This window comes from Trachurus japonicus, chromosome 13, assembly GCF_045865225.1.
Source record: "Trachurus japonicus isolate A0001 chromosome 13, Traja_1.0".
Lineage (NCBI taxonomy): Eukaryota > Metazoa > Chordata > Actinopteri > Carangiformes > Carangidae > Trachurus > Trachurus japonicus.
In genome coordinates this window covers 32,235,398-32,260,122 of record NC_140919.1, presented here as the reverse complement: position 1 = coordinate 32,260,122, position 24,725 = coordinate 32,235,398, and the positions used below count along the sequence as shown (strand labels likewise).

Genomic DNA, 24,725 nt, shown 5'->3' with positions numbered 1-24,725 from the left:
AATATCCCTGTAAATGTCATGTCATGTTCTGTCGTTGTGACTGTTCGAGCTGTTCCTCATAATCAGGACAAATTCATTCACAAAATGATTCTGAAATTATTAAATAGTGCTGCGGCTAAGAGTAATCTCTGGGAGTAATCTCAAGTGCTCGGTTGCGTGTTTCCCTTAATGCCTGAAATCATCTTGCAACAATCCTGCAGATGTTAAGAAATCACTCCTAATGTTCAGCAATTAATTGGCAAGTTGTGGCTGCCATGAATCTTTCTTCAGTAAATTCTGCCTCTTTTGTTACCTAATGAAAACGAAGCAGGTTCAGTCAATAGATCAAATTGCAGATTCGTGTGAGATGGGGCACACAAATTGTGCGCTGCATTCAGAGGGTGTCGCTCAAAAGTAATTGCACTAATTACCTTAATTATCATTTCCGCTGCCAAGCTGCCATTATCAGTTTCAAATATAGACAGGATGAAAATGAATATTAAATTTATATATCAAAGGTTAGCTCAGATCAATAAACAAAGGACATGAAAGAGCATCACATTTAATTTGCTGTGTCAGTATTTGTTGAGACTTTTTAATCTTCATTATCTGTAGTGATTACATACAGTGCAAAAACAACAAAATGTGCGTTTGTGTATTTGGATTAAAAGGTGAAACACAAAATGGAATAAAATCATTTAATGGCTTGTAACACAAGCCATATCTACTACACAGTGAAGGTTAGGCATGGAGATGGAAGCATACAGTATAATATGGTTTTGTATGACACAACAGAATATTAAAATGCAGTTTAGTGCTTCAGGAATTGAGGTAAATAAATGCCCCTACATCACTGATGTGGTGTGTGAGATGACACCCTAGATAAGAGTAATATCTTGGCTCAAAACACTATAATGAGCATATTTACAGAAGGTCTGAACTGTAACTCTGACAGACGTGACACTCTGCTTCAAGTGCACTTATCCATCTCTTCTCTTTCCACACATTTTCAAACCGACTTGTACAAAGTAAAATGTATTCCATACGTATGTCTCCTTTCACTTGGCAATGTGCGTGCATTGTTTGCTTTACCAGGAGCCTATTCTAAAGTTTAATGTTTATTTTTACATGATAATTGTTTTTTGTAACATCTGTACTGTAGCTTCAGAGTAGATCAAATTCACAGTGTCTTGTGTGGGTTTGGTTTTGTTCTAATATGTGTGCGTTGCTCTTCAAAGTCAATCGATTGTGTAGCACAGGAAGGCAAGACGCACTTTGTTTAATTTGGTTTATATAACTGAACGTTGTTAAGTAAAAGATTAGTGTTATATTTAGAGCTCAGTTCAGTTTCCTGCTTCTAACAACCTTAAGAGGCAGTGATGGTCAGCAAAGTCAACTTTTTGTTCTTGGTTTTATTCTTTCGGTGATAAATATTCTTCTCTGATTCACATCTGTTGATTTATGAGAGTTGAATGCAGCCCAGAGCAGCTGTTGTAGAACATTCACACTATTCTGTGTTTCTCAGCGCTCACATACTCTCGTCTCAACAGCTCTGAGCCTCATCACAACATCTACAGATCTCGTCACTCAGATCCAAATCTATAGGAAATTTTGATGCTGACTGAGGTTGATGCCAGGAATTAGGTCACTGGCAGATCAGCACTATTTTGTACTTATAGCTTAGCTGAAAGGAAACGGTGTATAAATAGAAGGAAAAAGCACACAGACACAGTAATCCGCTCACCTAGGCTCCACCACTTCTCTGCTCTTTTTCAACAGAGGTCAACAGGTCTCCTCTGTGTTTCAGGGCATCGGGCTGAATCTGACAAGAACATCAAGTTACAAAATGTTTTCTTTAGAGGACACATTTGCCAGGATTCATAGCTGAACTGCTGAAACTAGAGAAAATTCTCTTCATTTTAGAAGTTACATTTTAAGGGTTTGATTTGATATAAACAAACAAGACTAATCAAATGTTAAGTGAGTGCTGGTGATTCACGGCTGGAGTAACATCTGCATGTACTATCCAGTTTTGAAGTAATCCTGACATTCAACAAGCTTTAAAGTGAGCACAGTATTTCATCTCACTATCTTCTTTAAATTGAATCTGTTTCTCCTCTTGTCTCTACTGATGATTTATTTCTTAATACATTCAGTGGTCTTTAATAGAATATTTTACCAAATAGTCAGAAACATGAGAGAAAACATGGATTGAAAAAATGAATAAATAAAAATAAAAGCATCAGCTCAGTGAGTTTCTGAATGCTACATTGATTTTTTTTTCTCTCTCCTTCTGCTCTAGTTCCAGTGGTAAAGAAGACTTGGGAGAAGGATGCCTTATTTCTAGCGTACTACAGTGACCATGCTGATCCTTCCATACCAACCATTAATTTGGGAGTACCCAATACTGAAAGAGGTAAGAACTCCTCCCGGCCTCAGTGGTAGGAAACAGATTCAGCGAGACCTCTGTAATGGTGCAGGGTCAGTCGCATACACGGAGGTACATGAAAAATGAAATGGCAAAATAAAGTTGAAATTTCTATAACCTGACACCCTGTGAATAGGATGGTGCCGGTGATTCAAACTGACATTGCAGGAGAATTGGAGCCGCAGTAGATGGGAGTCAGCAGTGGATTTCAGCTTTTTGTTCCTGAAAGTGTGTTTTCTTCCCACATATTCAATATTTCTGTTATTTTGCTCCCAGTGTTAAAAGCATATCTTAGACAGTTATGTTTGGAGATTTTAGATAGTTATGTTGAGATTTCCTTTCAAAATATTGCATGTTCTCTTTTATATCTCTATAGAATAGATAGATAGATAGATAGATAGATAGATAGATAGATAGATAGATAGATAGATAGATAGATAGATAGATAGATGGATGGATAGATTCAGAGCTAAATACTAGATGGGTCTGTCTCCTTTGTTTGTTCTTGAATATAAGGAGCTTTCCTCTGACTGAAAGCTGAAAGCTAAACTGCACATTTACTCCCCACATGCTTGGCCACTGTTCCCTGCTGATTTCCACAGACTGTTGGACTGTCAGCACTTAATAACTGGATTGTTTGTTGTGCGGCAGATATCTGTTTGTCTAAGAGCCTCAGTTCATTTCACATTTCATCACTTGTAGCAGTTTATTTTTAACCACAGCAAACTTTATCCTTTTGAACTTTGTCAGACATATTTACAATTCCTTATAGTGGGACCATATGCTGTTTAGATGAATAGTTTGCCATTTTGTAAACATGCTTGTAGATTGTCTCTGTCGCATACTGTAACTTGAGTCTTACCGGGCAGACAATTTGTTGGCCAGGAGCAGAGGCTTCTGTGAGTCTCATCATCACTGCATGGCTGTCAGACAATCATCAGAGACTCCTGCAAGTCGGCAGGTAGATGTTGTTACCTTTAGGCAGCCTAGTCTTGTTCCATCTATTTAACGCACAGATATTTATATCCTTATCTAACTTTTGTGTCACATGTGTGGGAGTAAGCAGAGCACAGCACAGTATGATGGCCTTACATTGACCCAAATGTCAGGTGCAATCCAGGATCAACAGTTCAGAGGTCATCAACCACTGTTACTCTGCATTAAGAGACTGCACATGGTAACAAAGCTCAAAGGTGTGCAGGGCATGGCTGACTGAGGGGAGCCCCCAGTAGCAGACCAGACTTCTCTAGAAGGAAAACACATCCGTCAGTCGGTCTGGGGATTTAGTGGTCCCTCGGGAGAAGACTTAACTCGACAACATCCCAACAACATCATCCTGCAGCTTCTCCCTAGGTAGAAGCTGGAGGATGATGTTGTTGGGTAAACTGATGCGGGACTATTTCTAATGACACTCTGAACCAGATAAGACACAGATGGATGGATGGGTGTAATTTACTGTGCCCAGAGGTGATTCACATTATTATTGTTATTACAATATGTATAGTCACCTATTTATCACACAAATCTCTCCATACGTCAGGCTTATCCTCAGGCAAGAGTTTTGAGTGCAGCCCTGCACCTGGGAATGAGTGTGTCTTGAAGATTCACTTTTACAAGGCAAGATTGTAAGAGTTATGAATGAAATGGCCACAATGTTAATCAAACAGATGCCTATAAGATTTAAATTCAAGTGAATAATTAATCAATTCATCAAATTTTGATTTTAAAGTTTCCTAGATTCCTTGTAAGAAATCAGCTTATTGCATCAGTAAACTATGCAATGATGGAATCAGGACAAAACAAGGTCAGATAGGCTATAACATAGGCAGAGAAAACACAACCCTGTGCCCTTTCATATAGAATTTATGGGAATGCATAATGCATAAGAATCAGAAACAGGTAAAAAAAAAAAACATGTACATAAAGCATAGTGAAGCTCAAAGCAAGCAGGGCTGTTTGTAAAGACAGCTCTAGCTCTCTGCATGAGCACCCTCCTGGTCGCCTGAGGCAAGGGCCATTTGGGTGCAAATTATTTTCCAGTCTGATGGTTGTCAGCTCAAAACGGCACCTACGACCTCTCATGTTGCACCTTAATGGGATGATGCATCAGTTGGAGCCACTTTCAGCCCACCACTGTGGGAAGGTTGAGGGCTGTTGTTCAAAAGATTGCGGTGTAGTCTCCAGTGTCCCTTCGGTTACTGTCTCCAGGCAGCTCAACTCTTTAATAAGGACGTATTTTGCAACCTACTGTATTTGCATGGAGGCAGAGAAGGGTGCAAACTGCCAACGGCTACATGCTTGAACACGTGAATAGATTGTTTGCAGGGCTGAGTCTTGTGAAGACTAAAAGTCAACTTTTTCTTGTAAAGCTACCCTGTTTGGTGTTGAAATGCAGCCTCCGTACTTGAGGGCCGCCTCATCTTCACCTCCTCCTTGTGGATAATGACAGGTCTCAGCAGCTTCTCGCTCTCTAACAAAATCACTACCCGTTCTTTTGCCTTCCTAACACTGCTGCACAGACAGCTGTTCTTGCGCCAACTGTCAGCGTGCTCAGGTTTCTGGCAAACTGTATCTTCCCATCCTCAGTGGAGTCATCGCATCAGATTTTAAAAAAAAAACTAATAGGAAATACTGTATCCACATGAGAACAGAAGGTTTGATTAGATTTCTTATATTTTATGAGTCTCAACCCCAGCTAAACAAATCCAATTTTGAAATGATTTCTAAACTTTTACATCACTAGAATGGTTAAAAGTAGGGTTGGAGATACTGGAAAAACGGTTCTAGCAGGCTGCATTTTGAAAAAACACAAGTCAAAAGTCCCAGCTCCTTTCCTTAGACTTCACTCTGAAGCCACACTTTCACCTTCTGCTGATGTGGGGGAAGACACCCAATGTGCATTGCCACAGCTGCACTGCCACCCACCAGACTGAAAGGGAAGACTCTGGTCGCGCAAGCAGGATGAGGGAGAGGGGGAGAGAGAGAGCAGCTTGATTGGGTGAAAACAGAACTAGACATGAAGGCATCTGATTGGTTTTCTGCTCTTGAAGCGTAAAGCTTGGATTGGTCAGAGTTCCGTTCCTTTTTCTGAATACATAGTGTATTGATTACTCTCAGGATAGAAGGACCATTTGACCCAGTATAACAAAACGTGTTTCTGAACAGGATTACCAACTATAACTTGCAAAATGATTTTATGGCAACAGCAGCAGCAATCAGAGGTGATGGAGGAGTTTAACACTGCAGATAGCTTGTTGGTCTGTGAAGAGTGATACAATACATCTCTTCCTTATCTCGCCTGCTGCTTCTTATTTTCCCCTCTGTATTGTTAAGTATACCAACAGTCACCATGCAAATATGTGTGCAGCTTTCATCAATACAACTACCTGTATATTCAGCTCTCACTCTATCACTTGAGGTGGTGTAACAAGTGTGAAGTTGGAGGATGTGTGAAGAGTAAAAAGGAAGGTGACAGTACAGTCCCTTGGGCCACTATGGTATCACACTGCAGCTTAAAATGCATCACTAAACTTGGTGAAGTTCTTCAAACAACACACACACACTCATTGATTTTAGGAACTTTAAAATCCCCAAGAAAATATTAAACATTCCATGACCTGGTTGTCTCGTTAAGTGAATGATGGCTCAGTGTTTACTGACAGGGCAAACAGACTGCACAGGGGCACTTTAAAAAGCCTTATTAAACCCAATACAGGCCTTTTGTGTTAAAAAAGTCTTCCTTTTATTATATATTTGTAAGATCTTTATATTGATAACAGTCTATATGTACTGTGCTTTTCAATAAAAGTAACAAAGTGTTTCATATCAGTCCACATAAAGCAAAATCAGAAAAATGTAGTCTGGGGCCGTTGACTCGCTGTTTTGGGAAGGAAACGGATCCAGGGCAAGAGAGACAGGCCTTTCCGTCAAAATAAAAGCACCAAGCTAATAAAATGCGGTAAAACTCTTTAATTTAAGGAATATAATTTACAAGAAAGTCCCCGAGCCATTAAGTTAACATTTCGCTTTTATTGTATTGCAAGTTAATGTTTATTTTATAAGTTTTATGTTGGTGAACACTTTTATTTTGGTGAATTTGGTGATTTCGGTATCCGCTACAGACAGGAACCAGAATGCAGACTAATTCAGAGGTAACGGACACCAGGCTCTTCGCTTGTCTGAAGAGCCTGGTGATGCGAGGCTAGAAAAATGTGACACACAGCTCTGTCATCTTGCTGAGTGATTCTCCACTCGCCAACCTGCCACGCCTCCTCATCAGCAGTGATCACCTGCACCTGCTGCTCTCAGTGCTGTGTCAGCCTGCACTCTCCAGCTCTCCAGTATTTGAGCAGCGCCAGCCCAGCCTAACGTTGCCAGATTGTCTTCGCATTATGTACGACTGTCCAAAATTCCTTTTTCGGCTTGACTATCTGGTTCCGACTCCACTTGTTCCTGACCACGATCCTTGGTCTCTGTCCCGGGAAATCCAACCGCCTTCTGTCTCTGACTCCAAACTTGTTGTTCCGCCTCAAGCCAAAGGTTGTTTCTCTCTACAAGCAGCACTTTCTGCTTGATCTCTCCTTGATGAATGGTATCCTGTTTGTACTGTAGGAGCTTCCTCATAGAAGATGAAGGAGATGGGGCAGCAATTAACAATGCATTAGTCCTCCTCAAATGTCTAAACATAATATGAAGACATGCAGAGGGATATTCTCACATTTTCTAAAAATGATCCATATCATTTACTATTGTTACATAACTTATTTTACTCAAACCCAAATTTAAGTTAACCATTATATATGGAGAGGACAAGCATTAAATCCTCACACTGAAGCAGGTGGATCCACTGAAGGTTTTATGTTTTTGCTCAGAGAATCAATGGAGTAATCAACTAATTGTTGCAGTTTTACCGGAGAGGTGAAAAGATCGGCAGACAGCGTTGAGTATCTGCTGCTCAGTGCAGAGGACTTTTTCTGCCCTGAGGGTATGTTTAAAGGTACAATAGAATGTGGCCAAAAACGGTTACTGCAGTCAAATTCAAAACACAGCGATCTGGTTTTTTCTCCCAGTCATAGCGGCAGCTCAGTGGAAGCAGACTGAGGCTGAAATGCCACTGACGCCGCCGTGACTGGGAGAGAGGGCTAGGTGGCGCAACATGTAAACACGTAAATTCAAAACATAAACATTATTTGCAGTCTGCAAAAAAAATTTTTTAATGCGAATACTCTGGCTGTACCATTGTTGTTGGCGAGTTCATCATGTTATATGAACATTATTCCTGAGTCTCTGTGACATATTAGGAGGATTTTACAGCCAGTTGCTTTTGATTTCTTACATACTGTACCTTTAACGGTCATTTGTTCAGTCATGGCCACTAAGCATAGCAGCATTAATGATGATGGTCATCTTTCCATACAGCAGATACTGTACTGGGATGAAGAGTAGAGATGACATGTGCTCACTCTCACAGTTGCAGCTGGTTACACCATGACAAAAAAGCAAGTTTTGGGGAGTCTGATTTGCATAACTCAACATGTTACCTAAGGCAGACTATACCGAAAGTTGGTTTGACTTACTGCAGTTTGATGTCTAACTTAAGAGTAAGCCACAACGCCGCTCCTCTGTGACAGTTTATGTTTTTTTAATCCAGTGTTGGTTAAATCTTTCTTATTCCAGGAGAGCGTATTTCCATCTCTTTCATTCTGCTTTCCACTGCATGCCAGTGTTTTTTTGGGAGACCACAGACGCGTACTGAAACATTGGCAGCTGTCCAGAGTCCAGAAGTTTTTTGTTTTTTTTTCTCGTTTGGTAAACAGCCAGATCCTGAAGCTACTGTCAGTTTAATAACTATGCACAATGTCAATCAAACAGAACTCATTATATCATTTACATCCCACAGTTGGTCGTGTACAGGGGTTTTTGTGGTGCTGTGAGTCAATGAAAGGATGATTTTATTACAAAGTGTGGCCTTGGACAAAAAAAGGAGTATTATACTGTATTTCTAAAGAGAAATGTGCAGTGGAGTGCACCACATTGATCAGATAGTAATGCATGAGGTCTTAGAAAAATAAGCAATTTACCCATTCTTTTATGTTCAATATCCACATGATTGGCTGTCAGTTACAATTGTGATGAGGAAAGGGCATGTATTATTTATCTCCATTTCTTTTGTTGTAGACGTTCTACTCCTTTCCAAGGGCCTCAAGGTTTGTGCTAATGATTGGTAAGAGCAGCCTTGGAGTTCATCAACAGTCAACAAGCATTGATACTGTATATCAGGAGTCTGCACAACCATTAATCTTCCTCCTTAACCTTCATATGACTCCAGTAATAATAATTCCTTTGATTTGTCTGTGTTTTCAGAGTTAACCTTAAAAACTACATCATTCATTTATCTTACAATAAAAAATACAGTATTTTTGTCTATTGTGAAAAGAAAGTTCACTCATGTTCGCCTTTAGAAACTGGGTTTTACCCTATTTAAAGCTGTAGGGGTTACCGCGTCACATTCTGTAGTCACAAAGAGATGTATCTGATGAAACACACACAACCCTTACAGTATACATATTTTGAAAATGGAAAAATACACTCACCAGTCTGAGGTTAGAAATTTGAGACAGGCTGCTGAGCAAGTGAGGGGAAGGTTGATGCAAGACCTTGAAATGGGAACATGGCATGGAACTTTATCAAGTAAATAAACAATTTATGGTCAAGTGTCTCATGGTGGCAGTATGGCAGCATTATTCTCAAGTGAAGAAGGCAGCAGTGGTTTTCTCTTATACAGGTATATTTATGATAGATGCAGCATGACACATAACCAGGTGGAGCTACAGCATCTTTCTGGGCCCCTGAACGCCACTCACTAACCTCCCTCAACCAGAAATAAGTCTACCAGGTTTTTCTGGAGACCTACCTCAAAAAGTGCGTTTTTGGATTTTATTCCTGTCAGCAGTTCAAGGTGTCCTTTCTTATTCTATATTCAGATACAAGGAGAAAACACACCTTGGGTTCCTTATAAATAAAACAGTAGGGCCTCGCTATTCTTTGTTATGCTTGCCACCAGGGATTTCCATGTCTCAGCTCTCAGCCATGATGGTGTGCAGATATTTGGATTCTGATGGGTATGTTTCTTTGGGTTACTTGTATTTGTTGTGTACTTCCACATCACTCTTTTTGTTTTCTGGAGTTGGCAGAACATTTTGTTCCATCTGGCGGTCATGTCAAACATGCCAGAGTAAAAGTTTGATTTTCCCGGCCCATCATGCCAAGCATATCTTATTGTGTCTTTTGAGATGTCGGTAGAAAACAGCTTCCTTTTTCCTGGCAAAGCTCTACAGGCTTGGAAAGCCAGAAATGTTTTTTTTTATTTATTTTTTTTATGTTGTTCAATTCATATCTTAAAAAGGAGGCATCACCATTTAAAGCAACAACCTCAGGAACATCAGGTCACTTCTTTGCAGAATTAGCTGGTTTCCCTCCCTGTGTGCATGGACATGGCTGTCAATGTTGAACATTGATGCAATGCAAAGTGCTTAACCCACAGTATACATCTGAGAACAACAGTCCTACTTTTTATCACTTCCTCAAAGGCTACTATCAAGATAATATATGTCTAATTAATAAGAAATAGTTTGTTCCAGTAGTTTACATATAATTTAAATAAATGACTATCGGCTACATTTAGCATGATTAATATTGCCCGGGCTGGATTACAACACGAGCCACTCACAATGAAAAATTCAGTCACTCGTTGAACTGCACAGAACTGTGGCATCTTAACTTAAAGCCTTGAAACTGAGGCCTTCCAGCTACATCCTGTCCTGAGTAAAATTATAACTGGTGGTAAGCTTAGTCGCCACCTTTCAAATCCTTTAATTTTTACTTACTTACTAATTTTTTTTTACTGTAATTTTTTCTTTTTGCAGGAGAGCTGTTGTCCTACAGATGCATTCGTGTGTGTGCATGTAAATACCTGCTTATGCCAAGTTGTGTTTTTCTTTCAATAACAGGGTCATTTATCTTTGTAAAGAAGAAAAACAGCGCATGGTCAATATGTGATTAAGTTGTACCGGCCACACTATTGACAGCATGTCTCAATTTACAGGCCACTGTGGAAAAACATTTGCCATTCTTCAAAGATTTCTAAGCAGCACTGTCCCAAACACCAGGTGGCTCCTTGTTGTGGATGATGACACACTTATCAGGTATACTCTTGTAATTCAAAAAAGATTATTAAACATGGTGTTTTTCGCTCTTTATTCATCTGGGATGAAATGCTTTCATCTTTTATGCTTTCATTTTTCCCTTTGTTTGACTGACACTTCATAACTGATTCTGTCTTGCTCACTGCCACAAAAAAACTGTGTGCAGTTGAGAGGGAAACACTTAAGATCAAGTTATTTGGGGAAAATACATTCCAGAGATATTACTATTCTCTCAAAGGTTCAGTAAATGAATTCATGTCCAGCTGGACTCACTTTATCTGTTAGGTTGCCCCTTCATGTGGAGCCCTGTGGATGTGTAACAGTGCCTGAGAGGGATATTATTTCACCTTTTAATGGAGATTGTCATACATGCGTAGACCCACGCATCTACATGTGATCAGTTTGTAATGAGCTTGATCTGTGCTTCCTGCAGCCTCCGCAGACTGCGAGCCTTGCTGAGCTGTTACGACCCATCTGAACCGGTGTGTCTGGGAGAGAGGTACGGCTACGGCCTGAGCCAAGGTGGCTACAGCTACATCACAGGAGGTGGAGGGTAAGTTCCACGGCTCAGATGCTTGGGGAATAATGCAGAAAGATGCAGACGCAGCAGAGGGAGTGTAAAATGTTTAATGAAAAACCTGTAATCTGAATAAACCTTTTCAGTAAAGTTTAAAGTCAGTTGCACTCTTGAGGGAAATCTTGGTTTGTAGACTGCAGTTAGACTACAGTAAATTTACTGATTATAATGTCTGAACGACAGTAAACGGTGGATAAAATACAGATGGAAGTTGTTGGTTAAGGTAAGGAAACATATAGCTGGAGAATTATCACACTTCCATAACATATATATTTTAAACCCCTCCTATGTTACAGTATGCAAGTGAAAGTGGACGAGAAGTTATGTCAGCTGTCGGATGTACTGTAGATAAATCTGGAGCTGTGAGTGAGCTGTGTGAGAAACTCTATTTAGGGACACTTCAGTTGCTATGTCACTTTACAACACTGCAAATGCCAGTTTTCCAAAAATTGATATCTCCTAAAAACTGTTTTGAGTGGCAATGAGCGATTTTTCTGGCAGCTTAAGATTGGTTTTTCATGTGTAATTGCTTCTCTTTTCAAAGAGTTGTCACATCATTGTTGTGCAGCGCCGATTCACAGAAACACATCTCCCTCCAAGGCAGGAGTTGCAGTTTCCCTCCCTACACTGTCGCCCCCTCAGCAGTTGAATAAAATAAGCATGATGACTGTCAGGATGATAGGTGAAAGCCACATGCATATTATTATGGCTGTCTTCAACACGTGCCTCTTAGCCCATCATTTACAGCAGCAAACTAAATGGGTCTGTGTTGTGCGTTTTATTATTGCGTGTGTGTCGTTGCAGTATGGTGTTCAGCAGGGAGGCTGTGGTCCGACTTCTTGACAGCGGCTGCAAGTGCTACAGCAATGATGCGCCGGATGACATGGTGCTGGGAATGTGCCTCAATGCTCTCGGACTCCCTGTCACACACAGTCCACTCTTCCATCAGGTTGTTTTCACACTCCTCTTATACATTCGTTGTGTGTTTCTCCCTCTTTCTTTGCAAATGGAATTCTTTGGCTTGGTAAACAATCATCATTTAAAATTTCCCCAGCACCTGCTCAGTCATTGGGGAAATTTTACCGTGAAATACACAATTCCTTTTAACAATTAAACCCTGCAAAGAAAGCCAAGTTTCTTCTGTGGCTACAGGCTCATTATCAAGAGACAGATAGACACGTCTGTATTACTCTAAGTTGACAACCTGCACACCCACATAGGTGTTTTTAGTTTTTCTGGCTGATTAAACTGGAGGAGTTTTTAGTCATGTCTCAGACTCTGTAATTACAATTAGTTCTCTGAACTTTTAGAGTTAAAGGAATCAGGAATTTATTACAGCAACAATGTCCTGCCTGCAGAGGAAGAATTACCTCAACACTGGCCTTTAAATCAAACTGAAATCCGATAGTAACACCAACACTGATATACAGTAGTTTAATCAAATTCAACCATTTAACATTGGAACACTTGAATATTATTTATGTGTGGTTCCCTGTTCTGCTGACAAGGCATTAATGCATCATCATATTCATGTCATAAGATCATCAGACATCTCAAGGTGGTTGCAGTTGGTTGTGTTGTGGTTGAAAATATAGTATAGCACAACATTTAATGAAGAAGTTTGGACATTGTGGGAAAAAGTGAATGAAAATAGAATGCAATGATTGTATCTAATAAACCCATATTTTATTTAGCAATGGAACATAATGAGCATATCCGATGTTTCAACTAAGGAATTGTACCATTTCAAGAAAAAAAAGTAAATTTTGAATTTGATGACCGCAACACATCTCAAAAAGGTTGGGACAGGGGCAACAAAAGGCTGTGAAAGTAAGTGTGAGTGTGCTAAGAACAAATCTAGGATAAGAAAACATTAAAGCAGTACTAAAGAACTTTCAGTTTTGGTTGAGTTTGGCGGCGCCTGTGGACCAAAGCGGTAGTGTTTTGCCTGAAGGAAGACTCCATTTCCCATGAACACTAGCGTGAAGCCCTGTAAATATCCTGCATTAAAATTAACAGAAGACATCAAAACTAAGTTTCTGTTTCCAGTGGATCATTTCAAAGTGAAAACACAAACATAATCCATTGCTAAAGTGCCGTTTTGCCTGTTCCCTCCTTGTTGTGACTCGCAAAAGTGAAAGTGAAAGTAAAGTGAGAGCAGGGTTCCTACCATGCTCCTCAAAGCTGCTTAGTGCCAGAGAAAGAGATACAGACCCCCTCAGGCCATGACAGAGGTGTCATTCAACTTGTTGTAAGTCGATGTATCATCACAAAAGTTATGAAAATATTTTATGAAGGTTGAAAAGTTACTTAGTGCTGGTTTAATGAATGCCACAATCTTCGTACAAACTTTGTAAGTAGCACTAATGAACATGAGGCCCAGTGTCTGTAAACTTAGTTCGCTGTGCCATTCACAAATGCAGGTTAACGGTCTATGATGCAAAGAAGAAGCCATATGTGAACACCATCCAGAAACGAAGCAGTCTTCTCTGGGCCAAAGCTCATTTAAAATAGACTGAGGCAAAGTAGAAAACTGTTCTGTGATCAGAAATAATCTTTTTGGAAAACATGGACACCGCTAAACAGCATACCGCATCCATTACAACAGCATGGCTTCATAGTAGAAGAGTACAGGGCTGAACTTGCCTGCACAGTTCAGACCCCTCACCAATTGAAAACTTTTGGCGCATCATAAAACGAGAAACCCGGCAATGAAGACCCAGGACTGTTAAACAGCGAGAATCCTACATCAGACAATTATGTGACAACATTCCCCTCCAAAAACTCCAGCAACTGGTCAACTCAATTCCCAGACATTTACAGACTGTTGTTAAAAGAAGACGGGATGCTTCACAGTGGTAAATATAGCCCTATCCCAACTTTTTTGAGATGTGCTGCTGCCATCAAACTGAAAATGTATTTTCTTAAAATGGTACAATTTCTTAGTTTAAACATTTGATATGTTTACTATGTTCCATTGTGAATAAAATATGGGTTTGAGATTTGCAAATGATTGCATTCTGTTTTTATTTACATTTTACACAACGTCCCAACCTCTTTGGAATTGGGCTTAGTATGTCCTTTAAATGTTAATTAAATTAAACAAGACATTTGAACTGTAGCTGATATGGGGAATCTATGTTATTATGTTGAGCAGCTTTAGAACCAACTGTATTTCCTGTTTCTTAACTTTAATTTGATGCAAATGTGAACAGTATTTATTGATCAGAAATAGGTGACTATGGTACTTCCAGCATGAGATTCAAAAGCAGCATCCTGAAACTGAAGCATCTAAATGGAATTCAGCGATCTTTAATTTTACTTTTTGCACCTGTGCTTTTATTACTGCACCATATCATAAAGACTCAGTGTAATTAGTCCCTAATGAAGCCACAGAGGAGTGAGCAACGTGTCAATCAAATGTATCCCATACACCCCTGCACGGTCCTGGGAGAAAAGAACAGATTAGCAGAGATGAAATCAGCGGAGTGCTGGCCTTTAACAAAGCACCATTATTATTCATTCTAACCAAATTATAGGTCACTATGTCAAAGTATCAGCCATGAAAATCAACACATGCGTGCAGGGGATGCTCAGGTTTCAGTATGCAGCATGTGTATGAATACAAACTTGCTCTTTATGCCTTCACTCTAGCTCTCTGCAGCAGTCTCTTGTGACTGCTTCCAAATATAAATTACTGTACTTAATCTTACCTTTCAGGCGCGCCCGGAGGACTATGCCAGAGACTTCTTAGCTCACCAGGTGCCCATCTCTTTCCATAAACATTGGAACATCGACCCCGTTGCGGTTTTCAACAAATGGCTTAAGGACGACTTGAGGGAAAACCCTTCAGGTGGACTTAATAAGAGCACTAAGACAGAGTTATAATGATTTTAAGCACATGACTAGCCTGTATGAGTATGTGTATATGTACAGTGTGTGTGTGTGTGTGTGTGTGTGTGTGTGTGTGAGACAAAGAGAGAGAGTGTATTATGGAGTTGAAATATTGTCCTTCACAGTTGTAAATGCTTTTGTATTGTTAATGTTGAGCTGTTCTTAAGAGGGACCAGGCGAGTGTGTCCATGACTTAATATGTGTGAGTTGCATGTTGGGGTTATTATCATTTTGGAAATACAAATATAATGTGTGTATATTTATATCATAGTAATCTAAACTTTACAGGGGAGCATATCTCCTCCTCTGGGTGGTAGCGTATCTTTCGACAAGTATCACCAATGCTGTACAATGTGCTCTATTTTGACATAAAAGTATGAATATTTGAGAATGTGTTGCTTTTCTATTTCACTGGAGGCCTATTATAGGATTTACTCTAAACCAGTAATGTATAAATTATGCAGCTGTTTAAGGTTAATTGAAGCTAAGACTAAAGTGGTGAAAACACAGTACTTACACTGAGTGTTTGGTGCAGCTAAAAGGCAGCAGCATTAAAACGCTCTATAGCATCAAGGTTTTAATTACTCCAAGCACATACTTTTTAAATGGGTCCAACTGGTGCTCAGGCAGATAAACGTCTTACCTTAACTTTTAACTTCACTGAACACCCCCATTACATCTTTGGCGAAAACCATCTGTTTCTCAAAACTCACTCACAAGAAAAAAAATCACTTGACATGATTTCATGGACATGCTTGTCAGACATTAGCTGATTTCCTGAGGTATGAGGTGGATATTGCTTCTATCAACATCACTAACAATTTTTCATTTTCCCTCTTTTTCCCCCCACAAAATTAACTGTCTCGGATAATTAATTGGCAGACTCAGTGATTTGCTGACCACTATTAAAGGTCTTTCAAGAATCTTGAGCCTCAGAAGTAGAAAGAAACCTTTCTCTTGGCTCTTTGCCCTATCGGAAAGTTAATTTGCAGTTGTAATGCTTCATTCTTAAAAAAAGAAAAAGTGGAATAAATTGCTGCCTTATAATGGCTTCAAAGCTTTATAAAACCTTTGGATTATGAAAGACCTCATATCAATAACACTGAACTAATGAAAACCTGAAACTCATTACTGTTCGTCAGTGAAATGCAAAATGTAATGCAGAAGTTTTTGCTCTACTCCCAGATTTAGTCAGTATTTGTGTTGCTAAATTTACACTGTCCTGATAACACAGCAGGCCAGCTCCAGTTCATGAAGAGTCTATTAGCCTCAGGCACGTGAAGCAGTGCAATAAGTCAAGAAGACATCTAGTAACACACCTATGAATCGTAACCTATTTGTTAAATTCCTTCCGGGACCCACCCACACATGTGGAGTGATGAGGTGGTGGTGAGACAGTGCTTTGCACTCAGGGAAATCCTCTGCATAATTCACAGTAGGTCCACACAGCATGCTTGCATCGCCAGTATTTCTAACACGTCAGCAACAACATCCCAGTCATCTTAGACTTTTGTCTGTTTTTTTTTTTCATTCTTTAATCCAAGTCCAACACAGTGAGGGAGTAGGATGAGTGTATACTGCTGTATTTCCATCAACAGACCCTCTGTGTCCTCAGATGTTGGGATTGTAGAAATACTGAGGTTGTGCTCTCCTCCCCCTTCAAAGATAATTGACCAGACTCTCGAAAAGATGTTTTTTTTTTAACATTGTCTTTTTTTCACTGAACTGTTTGATTATATTTTCTGTGGATTTTATACCTTAGCCCTACATGAAGGTCTAAATGCTGTTTCGTTGCCTCTTGAAAACTCTGAAGGGTAAATACTGAATTATTTATATTTCATTTTGTTGGCATAAATATATGGAATTATGCTTGAAACACCACCATGTGGAACGGTAAACGCCCCTACGATCTCCGCAGGGGGAAAAAAAAACACTTGAGTGTTGTTGGTTTTAAGAGCACTGTAGTTCACAGAGTGACGTTCACAACTGACTTAAAACATCAGCTGTGCAGCGATGAATACGGCTTTGATGATCATTTAAGTCACTGAAGGGATTTTGCATCATGTGCTTCAAAAAACATCACAGCTGCCTACATTGCCTAATTGCAGTCATTTCTGCTGCAGTTTTGCTCTGTGAACTGTCTCAGTTCTCGTAAATATATTGTTTAGTTTTTTCTCCCTCATCATAATTCATGCAATTTATCCAGTTAGGGGTTTATGATTTATTTATTATGCTGATGGGGAAAATGATGGAATCATAACCTTGACATTACTCCTTCTTTGTTAGGCTTTTTGTGCCATTTTTAGAGGGTTGATTAAATCAAACTACAGAAAACGCTTTCTCGCTTACTTTTATAAATCTAGCCATGCAGTCAGTTTCTGTTTTGTGTGTCTGGGTGCTTCAGTGCTGGATCTGATAAGATTCATACCTTTGTCCCAATACAATGGAAGTGAATGGAAATGTATTTGTATGCTTGTACAACAATGAAAACTTCAACATCAAAAGTCGTTCTACGGTCTCCTGGTTTTCCATGACGGCTGGACACCACGTCTTGTCATTTGGTTGAAACAGCCCTTTAAACCTGCACCGGGCTAATATATGGGCAACAGCAAAGGAGGTGACTCTCCCTTTGATGTTGCTCTCTAGATTACAATTGATCCATACCGAAAGTCTCGTCCAGGCTTACATCATATCTCTGTGTCTTTTTAAGTGTAGATTTGGATCACATGGTCATATGAATATTCATAAAGTTTTATTTGAATAAAAGCATGTGTGAGTCGTGGAGAGCCCTGGCTGGAGAGCCCTTGGAGGGCTTTGAATTTTCAGTCGTGGTTGTTTGAGTATGAGTGCGTTTTCCTCTGAGGATTCACTGTAACCAGCAGGGCCTCCAAAACCAAGTGAGAGTGAGAAGAGCTGTGGCAGTCCAACACGGCAGTCAGTGCCATCTCAAATCTTTGTCACAGCTGCTGGCTCGGCCTAGACTTTATCATCACTCGGTTTTCTCACTTGTTGCAAATCTGTTTCCCATCCCTGCAGGGCAACAACAAAGACTGCAAAGATCTTTTTAGCAAAACAATTACGAGACCTGAGCTCCAGAAGCTTCTCCCCAGCTACAGCGATCTCATTAGGGTAAAATGAATGCTGCTGCTTCACACAACGCTAATATTTCATTTACTACATAGGCTACTACTGTATATGGATGGTAGCTTTCTCTCTTTTGGTCAGTCCACTGCTTTGGTCTTATCTAAACTACTGTATCTTATAACCACAGGATGGATTGCATGAAATTATTGTCCTCAGAGAATGAATCTTAATTACTTTGGTCCCATCACACCTTCAAAAGTAATAACATTCCCTCCAGCCTCAGATGTACTTTGTGTACTTAGTGATAATTAGAAAATGCTAATTTGTTAACATGCTAAACTAAGATGAGAACGTTGTACCCTCCAAATATCTCCAGTAAACTCGTTGTCTACTCTCCTCTTTTTAATCAAACCATCGTAATTTACTATATATTTTGAAAACAGTATTTCTGCGAATGATTTTAATTTTCCTGTTTGTCGTCATGGTTGCAGTCATGTTAATAGCATAGATGTGAACTTGAGCCACATTGAGTCTTTAAGTGATTAACACAAAGTAAGTATTAACATAATGTCAGCCAGCTTAGGGGTCAAGTTGAGAGTGCAATAGATTCATTCATCACTCATTGCATTTTAATGTTTTCTCATTAATATGAGACTAACACCAGTCTCTGTCTCTGTCTCTGTCTCTGTCTCTCTCTCTCTCTCTCTCTCTCTCTCTCATACAATCTCACACACACACACACACACACACACACACACACACACACACACACACACACACACAAATGCAGGGCTGAATTTTTTGCCAGTTTCAAGTCAGATGTGCCCATGGTTTGCAAGTTCACAGCTAAACACACTGTAGACACAGTCACAGGAGCTGTGGTCTAAAATCTTATTTTGCCAATGGGGACTTCCATTGATGCTATCCAACAAAATGTTTTTTGAACATTAGGCATTCAGTGGGTGTACCACAGCAGGAGTCATCTCTCTTTTCTTGTCAATCTGGAATAAGAAAATCATGATAATGAATGTTGGCAAGGCTGGAGGATTAATTATTTTCATGTACATGTGCAGCTCACCGGTGCTCTGTAAAGATAATATGATTGTGGCCATGCAATTTAGGCCAACAAATAGACTCACTGTCAAATTACAATACTCTACTTGAGAAGGGTCTCTTTAAAAGACAGAATGGATAATACAGAAGGTGTTAATACTGTGTAGATCTGCTGGTAAATGGGCAGATTGCTGTTAAACACAGGCCAAGGACAAGTGTTGAAAGTCAAAATACTACTGGCTCTTAACCATCTGTTACGCAAGACTGGTTTTATAGCAAGTTCAATAGTCAAATAAATACTAGTGTCAGTCTACTGATAGCAATTAAAATATTTCTCAATACTTTCCCTTCACCAGCTGCTTATTCCAAGAGAAAATTAGATTAGATCAAATAAACTTTATTGCCCTTGCAGTGAAATTTGTCATGGAAGTCATAGCAGCAAGCACCAGAGATGGTCAAAGAAAACCATAATGACCCACAGTGCAGATTAGAATCGCAATATATGATGTATGCATTGCAATTAATGATACATTTGAAAAATAATTTCTGGACGACGCCATAATGTAAATTCCAGGAACGGAGCAAAGGAAGGAAGGATATGTGAGGCAATGTGTTTGTGCACTGGAGAAACAAACTATCATTCTGAGTTAATCACTTTTATTGGCAGGGGAACAACAGGCTCCTTGTATCTGTTCAGACTGCGGCATGGGACACTGTATCATCTGTCTGTTGGTGAGATACGATGCTGGCTGTCTACTGTGTCTATTGGCTTATATATTACATGTGTATAAATATATGCACAGACACACAGCTTCCCCCCACAGTCCACAGATACTATGCAGGTTAGGCTAATTGGCATCTCTATAGTGTGCAAGAGGACTTTTACTCCCTTGTATGAGTGAAAAATGATGGATACTCCATACAATGCAACTCACTAGGATCTTTCACGATCTGCCTTCTACCAGAACTGCACAGGATGTACATACACACATATAAGAGTGGCAGCCCTAATGGAAACTAGAATGATCTCTGTGTGAAATGTTTCCTTTAATCTTCAATACTTAATCAATATTTTTGATAATATGATAATCATCACACTCCCGAGCAGTGAATTAGGATTTTGGGGATTTTAGACGTTAGTTTAAAATGATGCAGGTGAGACTGACAGCATCTGTAATAGCCATGGGCCCAGGGAAGCTGCTAACTTTAACAAGCTTAGTTCATTAAGTGAGAAGGGAGTGGGAGTACTTGAGTATGTGAGGTTTCACCTTCAGTTCCCCAAACTCTATGAGCTGCACGTACTGCATGGGGTTGTGGCCCACTGCAAGGGTAGGGAGATATGTCACAGAGGAAATTGTTCACTGTCTGGTTTATTTCCAGCAGCATAGCACTGCCTGATGCACAGACAATGTGTCTCCCTGAGTTCATCAGTACTTTACTAATGCCCAAGGGTAATTTTGTCTTTGAATTTGACCCATTCCAATTTTTTAGGAGCAGTGACCAGCCACAGTCCCGCACCTAGGGAGTAACTTCAATTCTACAGTCACTGTCCTTGACTGAGTCATCTTATATTCAGGCAGTGTGGTTCAGAATAATACTGTTCAACACTGGTCTGCTTTACAATGGGAAGCAAGTGCAGACACCACTGTTTTGATGGTGGTGAGCCTATATTCAGGAACTAGGATTTGAAGACTGCAAAGCAGCTCTGTGTGCAGGTGCCTCGATACTGTGACTGTGTAATGATACAACATTGTGTGATGAAACCAGTCAGAATTCCTCCCACACATGTTAACCCCCATTTATCTTTGAGACACAGAAAGCAGAGGAAAATGGCCACCTGTTCGCTTTCATCTCCACATGAAATGTAATTATTTGGAAAGGTGTGGGTAAGTCGGTGTGGAACAAGCTCCATAGGTCTCAGCCATTATAGTCTCAGATATGAGAAGAAAAGTCTGGAAAATATGCTCCAAATAATTTTACATCATTGGATTCAAAAATGGGAGGCAGCTATTTGAACTTCTCACTCAGAGGATTTCATTACCCAGAGTGCAAGATGGTGTAAGCTGAACAAAACTTGCTTTTTAGTGCGGTGGTGATGGTGATAAAAATAATTTTGTTTTTTCAGGCTGCTGTGAATCCAGCTTTCACAGCACAGAGAGCTCATTTCATGTCAGGTAATAGATTTTTTGTATTTCTAATAAGGTTAGATTATCCACTTCCTGTGCACTGAGGTGACTTCAGCTGTCATGCTTCTCACTAGGTCAGGCTTCACCATTACCATTATCATTATCATTTTTGAATCCAACAGCAGTGCTTCATCCACACGGGAACAGTGTCATTAGGGGATGATATTGTAGGATAACCGTCACAAGAGACACAAAAACCACAGATGGAAACTAGATTGTACACACTGGCTTTTAATGTGGGTGTATTTAGGCATGGATGTAACTAGTGCATAAATATTTGCAAATATTCTGATTGATAAAGGTCTGATTTCTCCTATTTGCTTCAACAGTATTTATCATAGTAGGAAAAAGATAAATATACAGTTCCCTGTCTAAATCCTTCCCCATTTCATGTTGAACATAAACATCAAGTTTTTTTGCTCTGATGCTGTAGGTGGAAATTTGAATAACTTCAGAAAAGCTGATAATCCTCTTATTGATATGTCATTGTTGGTGTTTGTTGTTTCTTTGTTCTGTGGATTTTGTTTGTTTGGTTTGTACCATAGCACACATAGTTCATGCAATCAACAGGAATGCAGTTAAAGATATGATAGATTAACAAAAATATTGCTGTCTTTATATGATTTGTCTCCTCATGAGAGCAAAGCCCTATATAACAGTGTCCCTGCACAATGATATCGTGTGATGGGAAAGAGGAGAGCAATTCTGAAACAAGGCTCAACCTGCATTTTAATGAAGTGCAGAATTTATTTATTTATTTGTTTTATTTTAAATGTGAAGTCTAATAATAAAGTCTACTTCTACTACTACTACTACTACTACTACTAATTACAAGCAGCCAGAGTAAGAAGAAAGAATTCCAAAGATAAAATTGAAAAAACTGCAAATTGTGTTTTGCTGCAACCAACAACTTAAAGCAGAAGTAAGCGATCAGGTCGTTTTGGCTAACTTCCTGTCAGCGATGGAGTTAGCAGTCCCCGCCCTCGTCCCTACGTCACCACATTCACGCGCATCCCTTGGCTGCACACACAGAGAGGACCGCCCCTTCATGCCGTTTTCTCTCCTCATTGGATAAAGGTTGTAGGATACAAGGAAAGTTTTCTCCTCGCTTACAGCACAGCAGAGTGACTGACAGACCCGTGTTTCAGACCAAACACTCTATGTAAGTGACTGCCGTCGGTAGATACGTATAACTATTTAAGACTTATATTAACACAAGTATTCCACTTACTTCTGCTTTAATATGAGTTTGTTGCTGGTGTTGGCTGTTGGTACACTGACTTTTTTGTGTGTGCTGGCTTACACAATGCATGCCAGGCTACACTCTTTAAAATGGTAAATGGTCTGTATTTACTGTATATATAGCGCTTTACTATACCTGCAACAATACCCAAAGTGCTTTTACATCATACATCGCATTCATCCATTCACACAGCCGTTGTTAAGTTGTGAATTGGCACTGTGTTGGTAGCACCATACAGAGAAAGCAAATCTCATGAATAGGCTACTCCCTCTCTTGCTCTGTATGGTGACAGCTCCCGTCAAATATCAAACAGCATGGTAACTACAACTGAATAGTAATTTCTTTGATACACTCTCGATCAAAATTTCCTGGCTGCTTGATCGGAGAGTCTTCTTGAATCATCATGCTACTGTAATGTCATTCTATTATGAATCATCTTGCAGTTTCTAGTTACATTTATAGGAAAGGTGCAGTAGGATGTGATGAAGTTTCATATTGAAGTCTAGACAAATGTAGTTCTTTGCATTTTACGGGCTGTTCAAATATCTCAGGAGTGCATACTACTTTAGCACATAGCAGCAGTGGGGAATTAAACCCCTAAATCTTTTTACCACAAGCACCATGCTCAGTCAACAGAGTTTCTGTGTAAGACCAGAATGCAACGGGATCTGCCCCAAGGATGCTATTGTAGAATAAAAGCAGAATAACAAACATAACAATCAGTCATAATAAAGGGAGAACATTAATTGCAGAATCCATTAGTGGCCACTTCGGCAATCTAAAACAGGAGAACACAAAAGAACATAGCAATTTGCACATGGAGAGGCGACTGGAAATATGTTCAGGAGGCGATTAGAAATAACTCCGGATTGCTCCTTTCAACTGCGTAAATAAGCAACTGTCATTACAGGTCTGTTGAAGCTTAATTCATTCTCTCATCACGTAGGACCACCACACTGTAGATGTACTGTACTGTAAGAGCTGTGCTTCTACAGTATAAGGGCAATGAGATCAAGCACCTAGTGAGTTTATTTTCAAAGGAATATGCCCTCCAGTAGCTCAAGTATGAAATTATAAAAGGCAGAGATGCTGGTCCTGCTCTACTTTTTTTGAGGCCAGGTCAGTTTTTAGCCTCTTTATTTTCAACTGATCACAGTCCTCTCATACTAATGGACTGTAGGAGTCAGTGACAGAAGCAAGAGGTTGAAATTGTTTGAAGTGGAAAATATTCTTTCCCTTTAGTGTTTGCATCTTCAGTTTCAACATATGAGGAATGTGAAAGAATAATGACGGCAAATTCTCACATGTGTTTGAAATTCTAATCAGAGCAAAGAAACTGTCAGTAGCTGCTGTTAATTTGACTCTTGGTATAATTCTTCCATAGGCACACTGCCAACATATTAGCAGAAAAACAAACATAACACACACACACACACACAAACACACACACACACACACACAAAGGACACATTCAGAGTTTATGTCACCCGACAGTGTGAGATGACTCGAGATGCTTGGGGATATATTATCTGTCGCTGACTTTAAATCTCCTCTATCCGTCCAGTATGTCTACAGTAATGTGTCCCAGTGGTCATTAATATCACTTAAATTGCCGTCAGTATTACATTATCTTTATTGTCTCAATTATTATTGCTCTGGCCTCATGAAAGTCAGACCTCATGCAAATTCATACAGCAGTGATGAAGTCCGCATGCATGAACTTGTAATAGGTCAGTACAAAAAGGGAAAGATTTCATCAAGTGCGATATTTAGAGTAGAATGAAGCTTAGGGTTAAAGGACTCATGAAATGAAAAATGTACTTTCCCAGCTTTAATCCTGTTAATTGCTCATGTATCTCTTGTTGGCAAATCCATGTCAAAAAGTAAAGTTTTTTTTTTCTCTTCCACTCAAACAATTTCAAGCTTTGATGACCCATCCTGCACTCAAAGGCATTTCCTAATTTTGCGTCCAGTCAAAATGGTTGATAACTTGTTATAAAGTTTATCCACAGTTGCTGACTAATTAGCCAGTTAACAACCACATATGGTGAGCCATTGATTGTATGGAAAAGCTAAC

The 24,725-nt window shown here is 39.6% G+C and overlaps 1 protein-coding gene across 1 annotated transcript in view; it reads left to right on the top strand.

Moving 5' to 3' along the window:
• Window positions 1-15,473, top strand: part of b3glcta (beta 3-glucosyltransferase a) — a 64,735-nt gene extending 49,262 nt beyond the window's left edge. Inside the window, exons 11-15 of the mRNA XM_085796021.1 lie at window positions 2,282-2,395; window positions 10,512-10,611; window positions 11,045-11,164; window positions 11,993-12,137; window positions 14,909-15,473. Coding sequence (XP_085652147.1) covers window positions 2,282-2,395; window positions 10,512-10,611; window positions 11,045-11,164; window positions 11,993-12,137; window positions 14,909-15,076 — 647 coding nt within the window. The 3' untranslated portion in view covers window positions 15,077-15,473. The remainder of the gene's footprint in view (window positions 1-2,281; window positions 2,396-10,511; window positions 10,612-11,044; window positions 11,165-11,992; window positions 12,138-14,908) is intronic.
• The last annotated feature ends 9,252 nt before the right edge of the window (window positions 15,474-24,725 follow it).